Below are 20,777 nucleotides of genomic sequence, written 5' to 3'. Positions count from 1 at the left end.
GAAATACATTTTAAACCCATGTCCTGCTTTCCTTTTTAAATATGCTTTATTTAAATTATTCATGGCACTCATATTACATTGAGTTTGGCAGTACAGTAGTAAGGAATTGCAATACACACACAGAGTATTGGTATCAGTTTTTCTGTCTTGAGTCCAGGGTTATCTTTTCAGTTCAGTTACTATTTGTATGAAGACCACCTCTCCAGAGATGGCCCTCCTGATCACTCCTGGTGTTCCAGATCTTATTGACCACAGTGAAAACCACAGCCCAATAAAAGTCTTGTTCCATAGCAGACATGTTTTTCATCAAAGACTCCATACAATACTGCATTATAAGTATAACGTTAATGTTAATGGTAAAAACCGATCTGTGGCATTTCCCCCCATACATCTCTAGACCTCTGACAGTCCACTAGCAGGTTCTCTATGGTTTCATCTGGGTTACAGTTTGCATCCGGGCATTTAACAGTTTTTACAGTTTTTACAAAACAACTCCATTTGACCACCTCCCTTACTCCCTTACTGACATCCCTCTTTTTTATGGATATACTTTTACTACCAATGTTCTTTAAACATACCTGTTTTTGTTTTTCATCAAGATTTCTTTTTTTTCTAACTTGTATATATATTGCCATTATAAGCTCATTTACAGGCAATTTGTTTAATTTTATAAGACATGTTCAATTTTCTCTCGGTGTGAAAGCAAAATAAGTGACATTACACTTTAACCCATTTTGTTATATGCTAGCTATTGAAAAATAGTAGATCTACAAGCTCATAGCTTGTAGAACTTGTAGGTCTGCTATTTTTGAAAAATCGTAAAAATGCGGCACAAATCTTTGAATAGGTATATCTTTCAGAAAGTTTTTTTTATTTCGACGTCAGGCCTGAATGGGTTAAACTAGCGATAATTCCTAACGTCACTATTCTGGGCATGTCGTACATAGGAGACCATTGAAGATATCCGCTACTGTAGCATGTACAGTAGTGTCCGCAACCTGAGACGTGAGTAGATTGGCTATATTCAGCAAAGCAGTTTCTTCTGAAAGGTGTGATCTGTTTCTTTTTACAAATAAAATAGTTTGCAGATTTGCACTGGGACCAGAGACCTTGGTATATTATGTCCCGACAGTACTGGAACAGACCATTTCTTGCATGAAATCCTATTAATTCAGAGCACCTGCCATTTCTTGTATGAAATCCTATTCTTGCTCATTGCTATTCCCCTGACTTGTTTCTATCCAGCCTGAAAGGTGCATTGGTTCAACCACTACTGAAGCAGCTGGCACTGAAAAGTGCCCATTAACTTTATTTCTATACATATTATGTATATTTGCAGTGCACTTTTTTATTATTTGAGAATATTAAGGTATGTTTAAAAATCTAAAATATTTACTAATGACGCACTAATGCCAAAGAGATAAAATAACCGTCTAAGACATATTTTTTCTTTCTTTTTCTGAAGTGTGCTTGAATATGACCTTTCAAGACCTGTACACAACAAACCGTGACAGCCAGGTGATATCTGCACTCTGTTCACACAACCACTTACCCTTTCGTTGATTGACGGGAGTTTATAACATACTCTTGACCCCAAGACTTTGCATCTCACTCCGTATAAGCGTGTCTGCCAAATACCATAATTCTAATTGTCAATTATCTAATAATATATATACACGTGTGGCTGTGGGTTGGATGTCTGACCATGTTCTGTCTTAGATGGAGATGTAAACGGGTACACTCTCAGTGCATTCCATGGCTCTCCTGTCACAACACCGGCCGGCTCAGTGGTAACTTCAACACTAACAAAAGACCCTTAGAACAACATAGATGCTTCCTTCGGGCAGTGAGTGTGAGAAAACAAGACGTCTTGATACTGATCGCAGTGAGTAAACAACTAGGCCTAGCTAGGCAATCTCGACACTTAACTCACCTTGCCCCCAATAACTTTTAACGATCACTGGGAGTCAGGAGTTGACTTCGGTGACTATATCCACACTGAGGATTCAGAAGCTGTGTTCGACACTGTGTCAACACTGATAATGCTTTAAAACACTAGCATGACTGAAGTAAAATCAGACACAAGTAGCATGTGCTTAAATTCATATTTAGAACCTGAGGCCTAAATGTCTTCTGAATCCTAGCAATTTTCTGAAAATCAGAAAAACTTTGTTTCCGTCAGTGGTTCTCAAACCTTTCCATGTTTTGTTTTTCTCAAAGATTTGCACACATTTTCATGATTTTTTCCCAAAATAGCAGCTCATAGCGTGACACGAAGTGATGAGCTTGTATATCTGGTATTTTTGAATAGCCAACTAAGTGTTATGTATGGGCTATAGCTAAAATCTAAATGACACTGATGCTTCCTGGATTTAATGGCTTATAGCAATTTGTGTCCTTGATTTGGCTTTTAAAATGTTATGAGGGAACTAGAGCCAGAGAGCTCATAGGGGTAATGGCTGTGTCAGCAAGATTACAAGTAAAAGCAAACAAACAAGATTTCAAAATTCACACTTTAATTGTCAAACACCAAATTAATGACAAAGTTGTAATTTTTCAGCTGCCAGATTTTAAACTGTCACTATTTGTTAAATCACCAGTCATATTATTCATCTATGGTTCATAAATACGGATCTATGTATGTAAATGTTGTATTGACACTGTATATACAACTAATGGAAAACAATAGGAAATTGACCACCAAACCTGCTATTCACACACTTAACAATTACTGTAAACAACCACTGCAACAGTTCAGTTGCATGCTCTGTGCCTGCGAGAGTGACCAGCAGGCCAAATGGAGCTGCAGAGCGTGTGCAATGGGATTGGCCTTATTGCTTGTGGCATCTGCAGGGACTTGATCTGTTTTAAGCTTTGTGAAACAAGATTACAGTAATGCCCTAGATGCTCATGCACGGTGAACAGGCAAACTCAACGAGATACTAGCTTCTGCACTGCAGGGTCGATGGCAAATTCAAAATGGTGATGATTTTACTTTACAAATATTATATACAACAATTATTTACAATATATTACATTATTAAACAATGGGTGTGAACCCATGTATTAAAGGGTTTGCTGAAGGTACATTATAAAATGTCAAGCGTTAATAAACATTAATGCAATGTGTAATAAAATGTGGTGTTGGAAAATTGTTACAGAATGAGCCAACTTGCCATACGATATTATATTTTTAAGCCATGGCAACATTGGAAATTGAGGCACAAATTGTTTTTACTGTAGCCTGATAATGTCCTCCCGTTTTGAGAAAACAAGTTCCATGTTTAATGGATTAGCCCAATCACAGGATGGGACAGTTCTGACCACAAAAGTTATACATTATGTCCAACATGTCTGGTTCCTGTTGTCTCACGACGCCATGGCCCTTCCCAGGCTGCTTGGCTATAACCTGGCCATCGGGAGGACCGTCCACCAGTGGGTGAACTTTGTTATCCAGCATTTTAAACTCGGCATTGGGCAGCGTTCCGTTCCTCTCTGCCCAACTCCTGGTTTCCTCTGACTCCTCCTTTGATTGTGGCACAACATTGTCAACATTTGTACTGCTCTGGTCACCCTGAGCTGCCTGTATGTCTGAGTCACTGGTCTGGCGAACAGAGAAGTAGATGCACTTTGATTTGTCTTTGTCTTCTGAATCAGACTTGGTATTGAAAGTGGGGGAGTATGGGTCTTTCTCTTTTGTGTTATCATTTGCTTCCTCATCTTTGGGAGGTTCGCCAAAGGCTTTGTTTATACTAACTGGCTCTGAGATAGACTTTCTGATCAGATTTTCCTTTACATCAATTGTGACATCTACAGGTCCGACCTGTCCTGCGTGCAACGTGATGCATCGCGGCGCTTCGCTATTGGTGGAACTGAGGTAAGACAAATCGGACATTACTTTGGAGAAAATGCTTGCAGACGTCCTCTCTGCAGAGGACGGCCTTTCACCATGAGCACCTTTAGTGTTGGTGTCTTTCTTGCCGTAAAGTCTCTCAATCGTTCGCATCACCAAGCCTTTGGCGATTGACTTCCTGGATGAGTCGTCGTCGCCACTGGACAGATCACTCGATTGAGATTGATAGCCGCCGCTGTCTGAAGTCTCTGTTCTGTAGTCCGACAGCTCAGAGGTGTTCGGGCTTGGGAATCTCCTCTGACCATACTGAATGTCTCCGACATTTTTGGCCATGAACATCTCTTTAATGGACTTGACCTTTCTGCCCTCCGGCTCTCTGGTTATGACACCACTGCAGTCATAGCTAAAAGATAGCGAAGATTGCAGTGCTGCTCCAGTGCAGAGGACCGTCGGAGGTGGTGCCACGTCTGTACTAGCAGGCGCTTCTTTTTTTGACGAGTGTCTGACTAGTGAACAATTGTTTTCCTGGCTCGAGTCAGCCACCTGTTTTTCCAACTTACTTATCCTCTCTGCCACGGATTGTAATTTTTGTTCTGAATTATATTTTGGCTCTTTCTCCACCTTTTCACGTTTTCCATTCTCTTTGGATTGGCTATCCTGTTCATCGTCTGCTTTGGTGTGTTCTACCTCTTCGGTGTGTTCTCCACAACTTCTGTGGTCGTTCCCACTGTCTTCGTCGACATCAGAATATATGATCCTACGATGTAGCTTTGATGTGCTTTGAATGTTTATAAAATTGTTGTTGTTCACACAAGTGTGAGCATCAGCGTGGTCCAAGTGGTCAGCACGGTGTTTGAACTCTAAACTGACCTTGCCCAACATAGATGTATTGTCACTCTCCTCTCTGCTATCCTGTAGATCAGAGGATTTCTCACGGCATAACTGATCGTCAAACTGACTGTCTTGTTCCTCCAAGCTATCCAGCCGGTCTGCCTCTGACAAACTTTCTTCAATAATAACATTTAGCTCCTTGTGTTCGAAGTGGCGTTCCTCTTCATCTGAGGCAGACGCCTGCTTAACGGATCTTTCTATAGGTGAGTTGACTCTTTCTTTTCTAGGTGAGTTGACTTTTTTGCTGAGCTGCTGCTGACTTTTTTGCTGAACCAGACAACATTTATTGTCTGGTTCCTCTCCCTCTGAAGTTGACCGCCCTTCCACATCTAGACTACAACCGCTCTCTCCACTGCTGACATTTAGTCCCATGCAGTTGAGCGCTTCTTCACTGTCTGCCTCACTGGGTGACTGCGTGTTCTCGACCTTTGCCCTTATGTCTTTGTCATCCAGAGAGCCGGGTGAGCTTGTCTTGTGAGCATGAACCTCACCTTGCGAATCTTGTGAGTTCTGCTCTTCATTTACATTTAGTCCCATGCAGTTGAGCGCTTCTTCACTGTCTGCCTCACTGGGTGACTGCGTGTCCTCAACCTTTGCCCTTATGTCTTTGTCATCCAGAGAGCCGGGTGAGCTTGTCTTGTCAGCATGAACCTCACCTTGCGAATCTTGTGAGCTCTGCTCTTCATTTTGATCGAGCTCGCTATCGTTAGCGGCTTCTTCTGTGTGGCAGATGTCTAAATTAACTTTTTCAATTGTTTTGGCGTCCATCTTTCCGTCATCATCGCTCTCAGTTCTTAAGTTCTCAGGCATTGCTGCCAGCTCCTTCTTGAGCTCATCAGGTATGCCAAGTTCATTGATTATCTCATCAATAACACTTTCATCAGCATTGCTTGACACAGTCAAACGCTCATGCTCCGAGTTATTTGGTGTAGGGGTACGACTCTTGTATTCTTCACTGAGTTGCTTAAAACTCTTCCAGCTTTGCAGAAGTTGTGTTGAAGTTGACTTTTGCAAATCTGACAGACTATTTTTCAGCTCCTGGTCATCCTCAATGTTTGCAAGTTCTATAAGAGAATCGATCATTTTCAGAGCCTCAGCACAGCTTACATCGTTTGCATAAATTTTAAGTGTTGTGTTCGTGTTTAAGTTAGAAAGGCCTTCTTTTAAAGTCATAACAGACAGAAAAGCCAAGAGAGCTTTAGTTGATGAGCCAAAAATTGAGGCCACGTGACCGGAAAAGTCAGGCAAACTGTTGGACTTCTCCAGACACGATGGACGGTTATGTGTGATTTGTCTAATTGATTTAATGGAGTAGCAGAGCTTTTCAAGCACAGGCTCAATGTTTGGCTGGCTCTGCAGATTTAATGGCTGTGGCATCACCTGGGTTTCTACCATCAATTTCTGCTCATTTTCATCTTTTAAATTATTCAGAGGCATGGAAGTAGATTTTTCCAACTGTGATTTTTTGCGTTTTTGTAGTGAGGGTGATCTTTTCAGTGTCTGGTTTTTCTGCTCTTTTTCTGCATTATCAAGTGACATATTTCTGGACAATAGCTTATTTTTTGACTTGAGCTTTGGTGACAGCACCTCCAGTGACTCAGTATATGGAGAGAGTTTCTTTTGCAAAATATCTTTACTGGGTAATGTCTTTCTCTCTATGGAGGGGCTGCTCTTTAGTGTTGCTATCTTTTTTGTAGCCAGCCTCGGTGACATACTTTCATCCAGGGAGCGGTGATTAGATGATATAGAGGTATTTCTCATTGGTGTAGCCCTTTCCAGCGAAGGACTCCTGGATGTTTGTTTGTTTTTAATAAGAAGATCATTTGGAAGTTCTGACTTTTCCATTCTGACCTTTTTTGCCAGGAGTTTAGGTGATGATGACACGTTTTGAGTGGAGAGTTGAGATGATGTTTTAATTGCTTTAGTCTCTGTAAGTGGATTATTGGTTGGGGTTGGGTCCTCATCTGACGATAGGCTCGCAGATGAAGCTCTCTGATCAGATACTAAACTATAGGGTGATGCAGACACGCAATATGGAGGACTACTAGCAGTTATGGCCAAATCTAAGACACCATTTGATGTTGGTGTATTTTCTTTGCTTGCCGGGCTGTTTAATGTCATAGTGTGTTCAATTGCGATCTCAACAGGAACGGATGCTGTTGTTTCTTCCAAAGCAGCATCGTTTGTTAAAGCAGATTTTTCTAGCGAAGCCTTTCTGAGAGACATTTTCCTCTCAAAAGAGAGATTACTGACCAGCCGTGCCTTTCTCACAGACGGATTTCTTGATAAAGGGCTATCTATCGGGCTGTCTATCGTGGGCGGACTCTGTGTCTTTTCCGTGGTGCAGTCTGGAGGTGGTGACGGCTGCTGGTCAGATGTGGGACTGATAGATACAGGTCTAACACCCTCTGATGTTAGACTCAGTGATGACTCCATGTATAATGGAGTGCTGTGCACCGAGGAGGCCTCTATTTCAGTGTTTGATAGATTCGGTTTATCCACAGTCGTCTTTGGAACTGAGGTTTCTTCAGGTGTTGATTTGTTTTCCACTTGACTGTCTGAACACGCCATTGTTGGGGTCTCGGGGGGCGAGGACTTCTCTTCTAAAGAGTGATTGACTGAGGTGTCCGTATTTATTTGCTGAGTGAGCAATGAAGTTTCCTCCAGCGGTGGACTTGACAATGATTGTTTGTTTTCAAAGGACTGGATTCTCTGTTTCACGTTGCATTTCAGTGAACCACCTGGCGATGGGATAGTTTCTAAAGTTTGTTTAGCCTTTGCATTGATCGTGTCACAATACATGTCTGGCTCATTGGATGTAGGACCAATCTCTGTTCTGGTCTGTGTTGTTTGATTGTCCTCATTTGGGTAGATGCTAGGGTTGGGCTGGGCCTTCTCCAACCAGTGCTCAACATATTCATTAATAACAGAGCTAGAGGAGTTGAACGCAGGCAGTGACATGCATTCATTGATGTCATTAGACTCTCTGCCTTTTTTTCTCTCCTTATGCATTGAGTTCTGACGTTCTAGTTTCCCCCTCGGTGGGATTTGTTCAGTGGGAGCCACATCCAGCATGTTCTTTTCAAAAGACATGGCCTCGCCGTTCTTGTCTTTCAATGGTGATAATATGTTCTGATCTCCAGTGTGTGTCGACTCTGAGATCTTTGTGTGAACTCCTTTGTCATCCTTTTTTTGTGGTGAATGTTTATTCTTGTCACTTTTGACATGTTTAGGTTTATTTCCATAAATTCCTTTTAGGAAGCCAGTACTGGAAAATGGTTTGACCATTTTGTTGTTCTCTAATTCATCTGCCTTATTTTGCTTAGCTCTCTTCCCTGGTGATGTAATCCTCCGAACTTGCTTCATGATTCCTTTGGGCTTTGGGGACATTTTATTAGCTTTATTGGCTACTCTTTGCTGGGGACTTTTTGACTGTGACTGTAACTGAAACGAAGCTCCACCCTTAGCTGGTTTGGGCAAGACTTGTTTTTGTTCTCTCTCTTCTGTCGATGGTGGCCAGTCCACTTCGGTGATGTCCGGTGGCGCTGGGAAATCAAACGAAACGTTGTTGGCCCTCCAGATGCCGTTAGACTCTGAAGCCGTGGAGGGCCTCCCGAGCTCTGTTTCAAAGTTATTACCAGTGGAACACTGTGTCGCGTCCGAGGTGGCCGGTCGCCCGCAAAGAAATGCAGACATGGACACGTCCTGTGCGCCGCAGTGGCTGTTTGCGAGATAATTATCCTGGCACACCTGCTGCTCGTATATGTGTAAGACAGTCTCTGTAACCTCCTCTCCGCTGTTCTGAACCTGTAGAATCTCAGCCATTCCTTCTGATTTGAAATTGGTTTGGTCAACAGAGTTGAGCCTTCTTGGCTTGGGCACCGGCCTGATGCTGCTCTGTTTGACCACGCAGTATTGCTCGGTCAACTCCCCGCTCCGTGTTTGTTCAGTGTAGGAGTATGAACCCACCATGCCCTCATGAACTCCCTCCGGTGTCACCGATGTAATGCTCTCCACGGAGGTGCACTCCTGCCTAAATCCCCGGGGACCAGGGGTAGCCGCTCTCCTGGGGGATGACGCATCTGACTGTGCTGCCATATTATCCCCTTTATTCTCATCCTCACTGGGAATTCCATTTTCCAGTAGCAGTGGCTCCTCCGTGGACGTGACCTGTGACTCCGGCTCAGGCAAGTCGTTCATGCTGAGCTCATTGGCCAGGCTGGACCGGGTCAGCGTGGTCGTCCAGTGGACGGTCTCCTCCTCTTTCACGGTCAGACGCACTCTCATCTCCACCGTCATGCTCCCGTCCTGGTTCACCCGGAAGGACTTCTCGATGTCGTCGTCCGCCGGCCCCTCGGTTCCGTCCTCGAAACAGGGCTCCTCCCCCTCCGTCTCGGCGACAGACTCCAGCATGTGGACCGTCTCCAGCTCGACGGAGCCCGTCACGTGGCTGGGGAAGTCATACGAGCTCCCAGTGATGGAGTTCCGTATCTGGTTCAAAAAGTGTCGCTCGGAGGACGGGGAGAAAAGCCTCGATTTAGAGGTATTCGCCATGGACTTCTTTTTACCTTTTTAGAGGTTAAAGGAAAGCAGTTCAAAGAATAAAACGAGAATGAGGTGAATTTTCCCAGGATTGATGTGAGGATGATCCAGTTGTCAGAGAGAGAATATCCAAGATGCATGAAAAAAGAAGAGAAGGAGAAAATGTTAGACAAGACTTTAGAATGGCAGAACAAAGAAGCCCTATCCACTGTTCATAATGCACGTATACAGCTGTCAGCGGCATTGAGAGAGAGGGCATGTAGGTAATCTGCAGTATTATGAAGCATACTACCGCCTCAGCACTTTCTCACTGTTCATCCCATGAGTGGACTTGACTGGGAGCTGGTAGATTATAGCGCGCAGGTTTATTGGACTGAAGTATCAGTGGTGGTAAAAGTACTCACATTTGTTTTACTTAAATAAAAGTCAATACTGCAATGTAGTTAAGTAAAAGTCTCAAGAATTCAAAATGTATGAAACAATCATTTGAAAATAGCAGATCTACAAGCTCACAACCTGTCTCGATACGACACGTTGTGAGCTTTTAGATGTTTGTTTTGTGATAATAATCCAAATCTACAAAGTCTAAAGTTTACTAATAATTGTAGTGGAGTAAAAAGTTCAATATTTGACTCTGTGATGTAGTGGAGTAAAAGTAAAAGTATGGAGTATAAAAAATTGGAAATGATCAGTATATTAATGGCATAAACCAGCCTCCGTCATCATTATGAATTTGTATTTAAAAGTAAATCAGAAACAAATCCCCAGTGATATGATAAAATATATCGACAAATAAAATACAAAACGTTGAAATAGGCTTACGGTGCTTTGGTCTTATTCTTCTAGGTCCTATTTTGTTTGTGGGCAGCCATGTTGGTGCAGGAGATTTCTGGGCATCGTAGTCGCTAGCCTTGAAAGGCTCCCTGCCCGCAGCCACGACAGTTCCAGAGCACAGTATCAACGTTGGAAGGCCATCCACCTGTAGAAGACAGAAAGAAAGCTGTGTTCAGTTTTAGGTAGCTACAAGAGGAAATTATTTAGAGTAAAAGGAGAGTGTCCTTAGAAATATGCAACTTTTTTTTTACTAAAAGGACTATCTAAAACAGGAGGAACCCACTTCCGTTCCTCTGCCCCTAAGGTGCAGCCAGTCCTATCACAGAATGCAGACTATGGGCTACTGTAGAATGAGATATCCCAGTGTATGACTTCTCCTCTGTTATAAATAACATTATATTTACTTAGTCTTTAACAAAACATGCATAACTCTACATGAAAATGGCAGGTATATTTGGCCTATAAATGAACCCTGGAGCAGGCCAATCTTAAGGCTCATACATTGTTGCATACATACACATAGTCTGGATTTTCGGTGGTGAGGTGAACACCGAACTACAACGTCACGAGCCGCGGTGAAGAGCAAACCACCGCTCCAGCCCTTCTCTCTGTTTTTACTCACCACCGCTCAATGTTATTTCAGCTCCGGTGGTCAGCTCACCACCGGAGCGGTGGTCACCTCACCACCGAAAATCCAGACTATGAATAGGCCTTTAGCCTCACTAATATCTCCCAGTGAAGGAAGCAGAAGGTATGCGGCCAGGTTTACACTTGGCTCAGGGAGTAGGACGCCCCTGCCATGCATAGTCCAGAGTCCAGCTGCAGGGAGACGTCCCTAAACTGCAATAACTGACATCATGAATGACTTCCTGTGGCTGCACTGTCATCAAAAAGAAGACGCCTGTAAAAAGGGAGCTAGGTATCGACCCAGTTTCCTATGCGCTGCTGCCTGCTATTGTCTACACAGCCTATAATAGGATACAGAATATTAAATGGAATTAGATTATTGCTCATATCGGGGCCTATAACACCTCTGAGGCCTAACACCTCTCTCACTCTCTCTCACAAACTCTGTGTGAGCCTGCCTGGGTCAGTCAGGCGGATGGCCCTAACAGTGAAGATAGTAGGCCTACCATCGACTTTTGTGATTAGAATAAAATTACAGGACTGGACCTTTTTCCCAAGCATTTTCCTTTTCTTTTTAGAACATAATTTCCTGTACAAAAACCATCCTTGCGAAGCATATTGTAGCTAATGTCTAGCTGTGTGTGTATGTGTTCCGTAATTTAATGAAAATGAAAAGCCGAATGTTGTGATTTCGTTTGTGAAGCAAGTTAATCCTTTCTTCATGTTCTGGTCATTTAAATATATGCCTTACATAGGCCAATGAGCCAATAGGTGCCGTTGACAGGAAATAGTTCTGGTGGTGAGTTCATTGCTTCCGAAGGTCGCAGTTAACTATGGAATCGTGCATTTTTCGTCACTCAAAATCCCCATATATGAGGCGTTTTTCATCACTCAAAATCCCCATACATATATTGTGCCCAGGTCTCGTGACATCACTATGACATCATCAGGGATATTAAGCCCTTCGTTCTGACAATCCATATGTTTATCCTTCCCCATCCATCCTTCCTCTTTTGACCTGATACCTGTCCATTTAAACTCTAGACGGGCCTGTTGACTGATACCTGTCCATTTAAACTCTAGACGGGCCTGCTCCAAAGTTATTTGTGCAGCCACGCCTGGGCAGCCGGCCCAGCCCTACCTGGACCATCATCAAACCCTGTACACTCAAGACACTGCCCCCGCTGCTACCCTTAGATCTCCATATATGGAGCTGACCTGTTCTGACATTCCATATGTTGATCTGACTTCATCACACCCTGTACAGTACACTCAAGACACGCTCCATATATGGCCAGTCGATTATATGGCCAGGTTGCTTCTCGCCCTCAGGCGTCTTACTGGTGTTAAATGAATTCATGTTAAATTGTAAATTGATGTATTGTTGTAATTACGAGAAATAATGAGAAATGGCTGCACCATCGTGACAAAAACTTACACGTCTGCCGTCGGGCGTGTACAGTTTGACCACATGGAACTGCATCATCTGGGACACGTAATCCAGCAGAGCCTCGAAGGTGGGCGTGGTCCTCCTCTGAAGCATCACGGTGTGCCTCATGGTGGGGTCGCCGTTGCGGAAGACCGTCAGCCTCTTGGGCGTGCGGAAGACCACGGGCTCCTGTTTGCCCTGTTTGCGCCTCTGTCTGAGCGCGGTGGCCCGTCTGGGGCGCTGCCGCCGCCTGGCCTGCTGCACGGCCGTGCGGCGCCCGCTGCTGAGGGGCCTGGCGTGGTACCACGGCGGCAGCTTCTTGCTGGCCTTCGCCAGGTTGATGGGCTTGACCTTGTGGCTGTCGGAGCAGATGTAGGACTTGCCGTCCTCGAGCTCGTCCAGGGTGTGCACAGCGTGGACGCCCCGCGGCGTGGTGATGTTCCTCACGCCGAACGGCAGGGGCACCTTCTTGGACAGGCTGTCCAGGAGGGCGTCGAAGGACTTGAAGGTGCGGTTGTTGATGACCATGCGCAGGCCGCTGAACTGCGGGTCGCCGCTCTTGTAGAAGCAGATGCGCTTGGTGGGGATGGGGTCGATGAGGTTGGGGTGGCGCGAGGTGCCCATGGTGTGGCCGCTCCCCAAGGACAGGTCCCTGGGGATCCTCCGCGGGCCCATCTCGTTCATTCTAGCTGGCGGGCTGGAAGGAAAGAGAGGCTTATAGTACATATCAGGCTTGAGCCCCTAAAGAGTGCAGTGTCACACCCCGGAAATAGCTGATGCGTTGAGAGAGCTATTTTCTCAATTCTTTGCTAAAAACTATGTCAGTTAGGGAAACTTTTATAAAATAATGTATAGCCTCTTTTCACTAGGGCAGAGACATAATGTCGACACGTTGTGAGCTTGTAGATCTGCTATTTTCAGAGCGCAACCAAACTCATAAAATGACTTGTCTTAGTCTTGGTTATAACATTTTAGTCTAGTTTTTATTTGTTGACAAAATTGTCAAAATTACTCATAGCTTAGTTTTAATTTATTTGTATTATTCTTTTCATTTTTGTCAGTGAAGAAACATAGTCTACAAACATTCTTCGTCATTCTACAAATTCATAGTTTTAGTCAACGAAATCAACACTGCTTAGAATGTGTGCTGGTTGGCATATTTGTAAACAGCCTGGGTAACATATGTTGTTTACTGCTATCAGGTTAAAGGGCCACCGGGATAATTGACAGGTGACATGTTCACTTAATTGATTACCTGGCTTTGAGTAAACACAGCAACAAATAGCACAGCAACAGATATACATAGCACACAAACTATGATAATAAAGGTTTTATTAAAAGGATATATTGTTAGAAATACTAAAAAGGGACATTTATTAAATAATTAGCATCAGCCATTTTGACTAACGATAATCAGTCATCACTGATTCAAATAATCTCAGTATGGAATGGCATATATTATGCAGTAAGGATAGCAATATTGTACATTTAATAAAATAGTTGTAATATTGTTTCTCAATGTGTAGCACAGTATATCATTATGTATAGAGAAGAACATACATTATAACATTAATAATAAATGTAACTTTTGGTAATTTGTCATAACAGTTTGATTTGCACAAATAAAAGTGTCACTAAAATTAAGTGCATAATAATTCAGACTCAACCTTAGCCCATAGCCCTAACCTTGACGACCTTACAGGCTTATGCAAAAGCTAAAATATAATTTAGATAGTATGTTATGCCAGGTTCATTTGTAGACCGGGTATCCTAAATTTGTATAGTTTCAATGTACAGATTATTTTTAATATGTAAATCGCGCTGGTGTGCTAAATGCCTAAATTGTAAATTGCAATAGTTTTGTATTTGGAAAACAGCATGGCTGTGCGACCCATTTACAGTAAGCCTTGAGGAGCAATGCGCAGCTAGTCATTGAACTGGCCAACATTAGCTGAACACTGCTGAATACGTTCAGTGACAACCATCCATAGCAATTCACATTCATAAGTATTTGTAAATGTATGAACTCACCTTTGTCAGCATTGTAAACATCCCAAATGTTTTGAAAGTATCCATAAAATGTTATCGCGTGCTCCACATCATGACCGTCGCTGAAACCAACTGCTCAGCAACAAGTTATTTCGGGAGGCACCATCACAGTTAATTTGCTTAATCTTTGCTTAAAGTTAATCTCCGCTACCGCAGTAGTGTGTGTGTGTGTGTGTGTGTGTGTGTGTGTGTGTGTGTGTGTGTGTGTGTGTGTGTGTGTGTGTGTGTGTGTGTGTGTGTGTGTGTGTGTGTGTGTGTGTGTGTGTGTGTGTGTGTGTGTGTGTGTGTGTGTGTGTGTGTGTGTGTGTGTGTGTGTGAGTGAGAGAGAGAGAGAGAAAATCCCCCTCGTACTGTAGGTGTGTCATACAGTAGTGCAGGTATGGTAAATCTTCTTGACATGTTACTCTTATGTCATTCTAATGTGTTTACGATACTTGAACACTGCATATTCTTTTTAAATATAAACCTGGGAACCTATTTTCAATAGCAGGACTTTCCTTTGGTGTTGTACAACCTATTATAGCAATTAATTTAAAAACATTAATAAAACAAAATGAACTCAATTCTTAGCTAATGTCTTAGCTTTACTACTGTATATTACAAGAGTAGAGAGTACCAGCCTTATTGTGGTACTGCTATGTAAGCAACTAAGCTAAGCACACTGTTTACATATAGAATAAGGACATTTCATGGATCTTAGCTGGGCCAAATTGGAGCAGATGGTATGCAGGTAAGTGGTCGTAATTTTCTAGCAGGGGTGTAATCTTGTTGAGGACGTCTTTAGATAACAAGGATTAAAGGGGCTTTCCACTCACCAGGACCCTCGGGAGAAAAGCACTGTTTTAAATGAACCCAGATGAGCAGAGAGAGCAGCGCACCACGGTTCACCTTTCACTTAAAGCAGGCCAGGGAAGAGGTTATGACCATAGAGAGGTCAGCCTTTTCCTTCAGCTTCAGCAAATGTACTTCAAGAAGTGTGTGACCTAAAAACACACATTTGACATTAAATTCAATTATGATTATTATTATTTTATATTTGAATCTAGAGTGGAGTAGATTAGATACCAGCGTATTATGAGGGGTATTAGCCCGGTCATGTTGATGTTTAACAGCGTATTTTCTCTCAGGTTGCATAAGAGTTACCAAAACTGAGATGTGGGGCTATTTCTGTCCTGAAGGGATTAGTCTAAAAGGGGGATGACATCATTCCGCTGTGAACCTGGTTGTAACGGAGGGAAAGGTATTAAAAAGACATGAGCAAGAAACTAGTCTGTTTGGTTTCAGCTTAGAAAATAAACTATGATTAGTTTGACAACTATTACCCAACTATTACATAAGAGTACAATTGTTACAGGTTCCACAGCATGCAGAAAATATGAATCATAATAAATTAATAGTAAAGAAAAATCCTTGACTAGTTTGACTGCTGCTAGTGGTTAAGGTAGTCAACTACTAGTTGGTGAAACCCCGAGAGAGAGAGAGAGAGAGAGAGAGAGAGACAGAGAGTGTGAGAGAAATTAGTCAGACAGGAGAAAGAGAGAGAGGGAAAGTGAGTTCTAGGAAGGAAGGAATCCATGCTGAGTCTGACCAGGCAGAGATGGAAGAATGCAGGAATGCCACAGCGGGCTCCCAATGCGCCCACCGCACGACCTGTTCCCAAAACAACTCTTAACTCTGAGCACAAAAATGTGAAAAATCCTTAAAAGGAAGCTTGGGTGAACAATGGAGGAAGCCTCCAGAGTAAACAGGTAGGCCGGGAGCCCGCATGCCCCTCATTCCAGCCCTCCACTCCAGAGATAAGGGACTCTAGCAAACGGTGAAATTAGAGGCGCTAAAAGAATGGGTGGGCACACAGGGATAGAGCAGTGACCGTTGCGGACCCATGTCACCAGTGTTGCCAAGTCCGCTTGTTATAGGCAATGTTGGGCTTGCTTCCACATTTATTTATTATTTAAACTGGTGGTTCTCAAATATTTTCACATCATGGACCCCCAAATTAATTTGTCCTTAACCCCCATCTGAAAGTGTTTGTGCCAGGGAGCCCCATACCACATTTGTGTTTCATAAATATTCCAAATATTCCACATTTTATTTCACGAGTTAAAAGCTTGTAGATCTGCTATTTTCAAATAGCCGATGTATACAGTATAGGTATAAGTGCTCATGTGGCCTAAGGCTATTATAGTTGCATCTTTTGGGCTTGTTTTCCTAGACCTCGTTGATTATTACTCACACAAAATATGCCAACACGGCACCCAAGCCATGTGCTTAGTACAGGCCTTAACCGTTCATTGGGACAAAACCTCAACTTCCATTAGAGTCACATAACCTGCGTCAGAGTTCTGACGAACCAGCTGGTGATATGAATACTGTTGTTTGTTCCCCTTCACATGATTACGCTTAAAATCACATGCTGCCATAACAGATGCCTGTCTTGTCGTGCCGCGTGCAATCACCGCCACGCTTGCCACTTGCCCTATTTTTAGCCCGCCTAGCGCCTATACCGCAGCTAATTGGCGCCACGTTAGATTCAAACCTATGCTGTTAATGGGAAAAAATGTGTGATATGTTTTGGCCCTTGTCCCTCTTTCTATATTTGCTCTGGTGTCCTCCGCGCAGCTGCTCTGCATGATCTGTCCAGCTTTTGTTCCGAACACCTCTTTCCAGTCGGTGTGTATGCTGTAGTGACTCAATTCCACTGGCTTGAAGTCCCTGTATCCCCTGTATCAAAGGGTGGAAATACTTTGGTGGCTAACTGCACAGAAAAAAGAACGTATCGTAGACATTTTCTTTTTTTTTTGTTGCTCCACTGTCATTTTAACCCTATGTCGTGGTAAACAATGCAATGCAAGACAGAGGGCTGACAGAGGTCCCGACCAGCAGCGGCAGCTGCCAAGAAGTTAATTATAAGTAATACAACAGCAATGTGGCCAGAGGCGGTTTTTAACATTCACTTCAATTAAAAAGGCAAAGCAGCTGCTTAAGTTCTCCACCAAGGCAATCCTAACAATTGTGACACTTTGCTTTACTTTTTCCAGTAGCGTTTTAAACCTGCCTCATCGGTAATACAAATTCCATTTGTCCTTAGGGTACAGATGAATGTAAACTAAAAAATGTGGCCCCGAACAAGAGATCAAGTCACAACTATGCTTCCTATTCGGAATTCCATTCACGGTACAATGTGTGAATCCCATGTTTTTTCCCCAATAACTTCCAGTGGAATTCCCTTTTTTATTATTTTTTTCCAACGAGGATTCTCTGCCAAACAGGACCCATGGGGTCACCACGCCTCCCCTCTCCTCCCTGCCAGCCAAGCCCTCAACACACACACAAGTCAGAGAGGTCCCCACCCCATCCATTTTGAGCACACTGTATCAGCTGTGCCAAGCTTTTAATCTGCCCTGGTGACATCCCTGTGTTTCCTGCACAGGGCCGAGAGAGAGATAAGCACGCTTCTCTGCACTGTAAATCACTCTGCACGCCCACTCATTCATTTCATACGAGGCATTATTCAATTAGGGCTGCAGTCAAACTGGCCACTATTCTTGTCAGTTACAATCAAACACTTAGGGGGTGTTTTCCCGTATAGTCGTTTCTTTTACAAATGAGAGCCTCAGTCTGCTGAAACAGCCCCTCGCTATAATTACGCCCATTGGCATACACCTATGTTTGTTATTTCAGTAGTAGCTACGTGAGTCCCCACTCTGATCCTTGTCACTTTGAAAGGCATTCAGATGTCTTTTGACTGGCCCCCGCACGTACACACCGGTGGAGACGTAACAACGACCCCCACGCCGGTCAAACATTAATGCAATGAAAGACATGATATTAATGTGCAGAATGCGGGCTCTGTCTCTCTCCTGGGGGCAGCGCGGCTCAGCCTCCTCATGCCCCGATGCGCTCTGGAGCGAGAGCGGGCGGAGGGCCAGCCAGTCTGCTGACGACGGGGACAGGCCGGCTATGCAGAACGCCCCAGATAGTGTTCCACGGGGTGTAGAGTGATTTATCCGTCTGACACTGGAGACGGGGACCCGCATCAGACAACCTTCCTGATTATGGCTGAGCGACTGTACTCTATGAGCGCGCTGCTTGCCAGCCCCGGAGCGGGACAGGGCCAGGCGAGACGGCCAGCCTCCCTCCCTCTATACCAGACACCGTGGCATCTTGGATACCCAGCCAATTAACTTTTTCCATAATTCCGAACCGTGTGTGTGTACTGTACATGGACACACGACTATGTACAAAGTACATTATCAACAGGACTGGATCAATATTTATATTCTCCCCTGACCCCCCCAGACGCTGGACTTGTGCACGCACACACACACACACACACACACACTAGTATACACATAAAGTACACCAGTTGGATTAGACATAGGAATGCACATATGCTTAGTTATTATTTGTCTTCTCTCTGTTTTTTCTTTCTCGCTCATACACAAAGACACCTACACGCGCACACATACCTACGCAATTACACACGCGCACACACACACACACACACACACACACACACACACACACACACACACACACACACACACACACACACACACAGACACACAGACACACATACACTGAGCCAAGAGTCAGACACATGGCGTTGGCCTTGACATTTTCTCAAGCCAACAACAAAAGGATGTGCTGAATCTCAGTCACCCACTGTTTAACTTGTCCCTGTGGGCTATTAAATATCAGTGTTCCTTATGTCCCGGGTTCAGCCGCAGGTTACGGCCTAAAACCGCCCATTGATTTTCCTGAGGTTTTTGAGGTCTACTATGTTCTGTGGGCAGAGCCACTGGATTATGTAATGAATGCAGCAAACAATAGTCCTCGTGAAAGTGCTCTTTCTACTGCAAAAGACCCCACTGTGACGGATTCATATATATATATTATATACGCAATAATATTTATAAACTAAAAATATAGCAATTTCATTGGAAAGTATTTTGTTTCCTACTGTAGGTATTAAAGGAAGTGACTGCTAATCGGTAATCTAAATTTTGAACAATACACTGTAAACTGACATGCATCTCGCAGGCAAACTCTGCTTGTGGTTGCTTACAAGACTTTATAAGATCTGAGGAAACGGAGGACAAAACCTGGAAATATATGGACCAGTTTAAAACAGGCCATGGTCGATGTATACAGTGTTTTATGTACAGTATATTTGCAACTCCTAGCAGCTTTTCATGCAGACAATACGTTTTGATGGATGTAGCTCTGCACACAGTTATTTTCTGGAGTGTTAATTTAACCACTTTAATCCTGTAACCCCATTTCTTTATTATTTTTTTTCAAAACATGAAATATATATATTGAAAATAGCAAATCTACAAGCTCACAACCTGTCGCAGTGCCTTTTGTTTAATTGAACAAGTCGTGGTCAATAGAGTTTTTAATCATCACATGCAACTTAACAACTTCTTAACTTAACATTCTTCTGCTTAGAAGCCTTAGATTCTCCATTTCTCAACAGTATATGGATAAAACAAATTACAATAAGAATAGGTGGCATTCTAAAGTTCCACACTTAACAACACTCCTCTGAAACAGGTTGATGAATACAAGTATTTGGGTTCATATTATATCTTCTTCCCAAAAGGACTTTCAAAATAGAAAGGGTATGGCCTGGTCAGCCTGCAATGATATGCATAAGATCTGGTCATCCCAGTTTAGTAAGATGTTAAAAGTAAAAATATTTAGGACGACCGTTGAGCCGATTCTACTCTATGGCTCCGAGACATGGACACTTTCAAAGAAACGGTTGGATGGCACTTACACCCGCCTGCTAATGAGAGCGCAAAATCTGTCTTGGAAGAGCCACCCATCGACTAATCTAATATACGCTGCAGGGGGTGTCAGGGAGACGTCCCTGTTCACTGCCCCGCCACCAGGAGATGTTCTGGATAAGGGGCGAAACATCCATGAATGGTGGTCCCCAGCTGATGACCCTGCAGCAAAACTTACCTTTCTGGTATGCGGTCAGGCTTAGGCTTGGCTCAGGGAAGAGGACGCCCCTGCCATGCATAGTCCTCCATGGCACCGTTGGAGGTGCGACAAAGAAAGCAAGAAGACCATCCTTCTGTATGAAATAATACGGCAACCTTCCCTGTGTTTCTTCACTAGTCCGATCCAGAAGAACACAGTTTGCCGGCCACTGCTACAGAGCTGATAATGAGGGTATATCTTCCCTTCTTCTCTGGAGTCCTGCCTCAAAGCAGACCAGAGGTAGAAAACTGTCGTTCCCTGATGTCATCGCTAGGGACACATGCATCAGTAAGCAGGAACTGGGGATGGCAATGAAGGACCATAGAGAGCATGGGTTCGGATCGCTCTTGGTGCATCTGGCTTGGCCAAGTGCTCCAACGAACATGATCGGCTGTCTAGCTAGGAAATGAGGCTGGTCAGGGTGCCTGTTCAGCAGGCAGAGAACAAATACCTTTTTTTGCTTATTTTTAAAAATAAAAATCCAGTATTATCGGCAACCTTGTAGATCTGCTACGTTTGAATTTGAATCCTGTAATATCACAGTTTTGGACATAAAGT

General features: G+C 43.5%; 1 protein-coding gene across 1 annotated transcript; it reads right to left on the bottom strand.

The window, feature by feature from the left end:
* Positions 1-3,301: 3,301 nt before the first annotated feature.
* Positions 3,302-12,860, bottom strand: LOC308336393 (uncharacterized protein; the record flags this gene model as incomplete). The annotated part of the gene is made up of 6 exons (XM_080793757.1): positions 3,302-6,097; positions 6,998-7,127; positions 7,545-7,930; positions 8,270-9,312; positions 10,109-10,265; positions 12,186-12,860. The coding sequence occupies 6 exons, from the start codon at positions 12,858-12,860 to the stop codon at positions 3,302-3,304; spliced, it is 5,187 nt and encodes a 1,728-aa protein (XP_080649883.1).
* Between the last annotated feature and the right edge of the window lie 7,917 nt (positions 12,861-20,777).

This window comes from Protomyctophum bolini, assembly GCF_963924005.1.
Source record: "Protomyctophum bolini genome assembly, chromosome: 21".
Taxonomy (NCBI): Eukaryota; Metazoa; Chordata; class Actinopteri; order Myctophiformes; family Myctophidae; genus Protomyctophum; species Protomyctophum bolini.
This window is presented reverse-complemented; position numbering and strand designations above follow the sequence as displayed.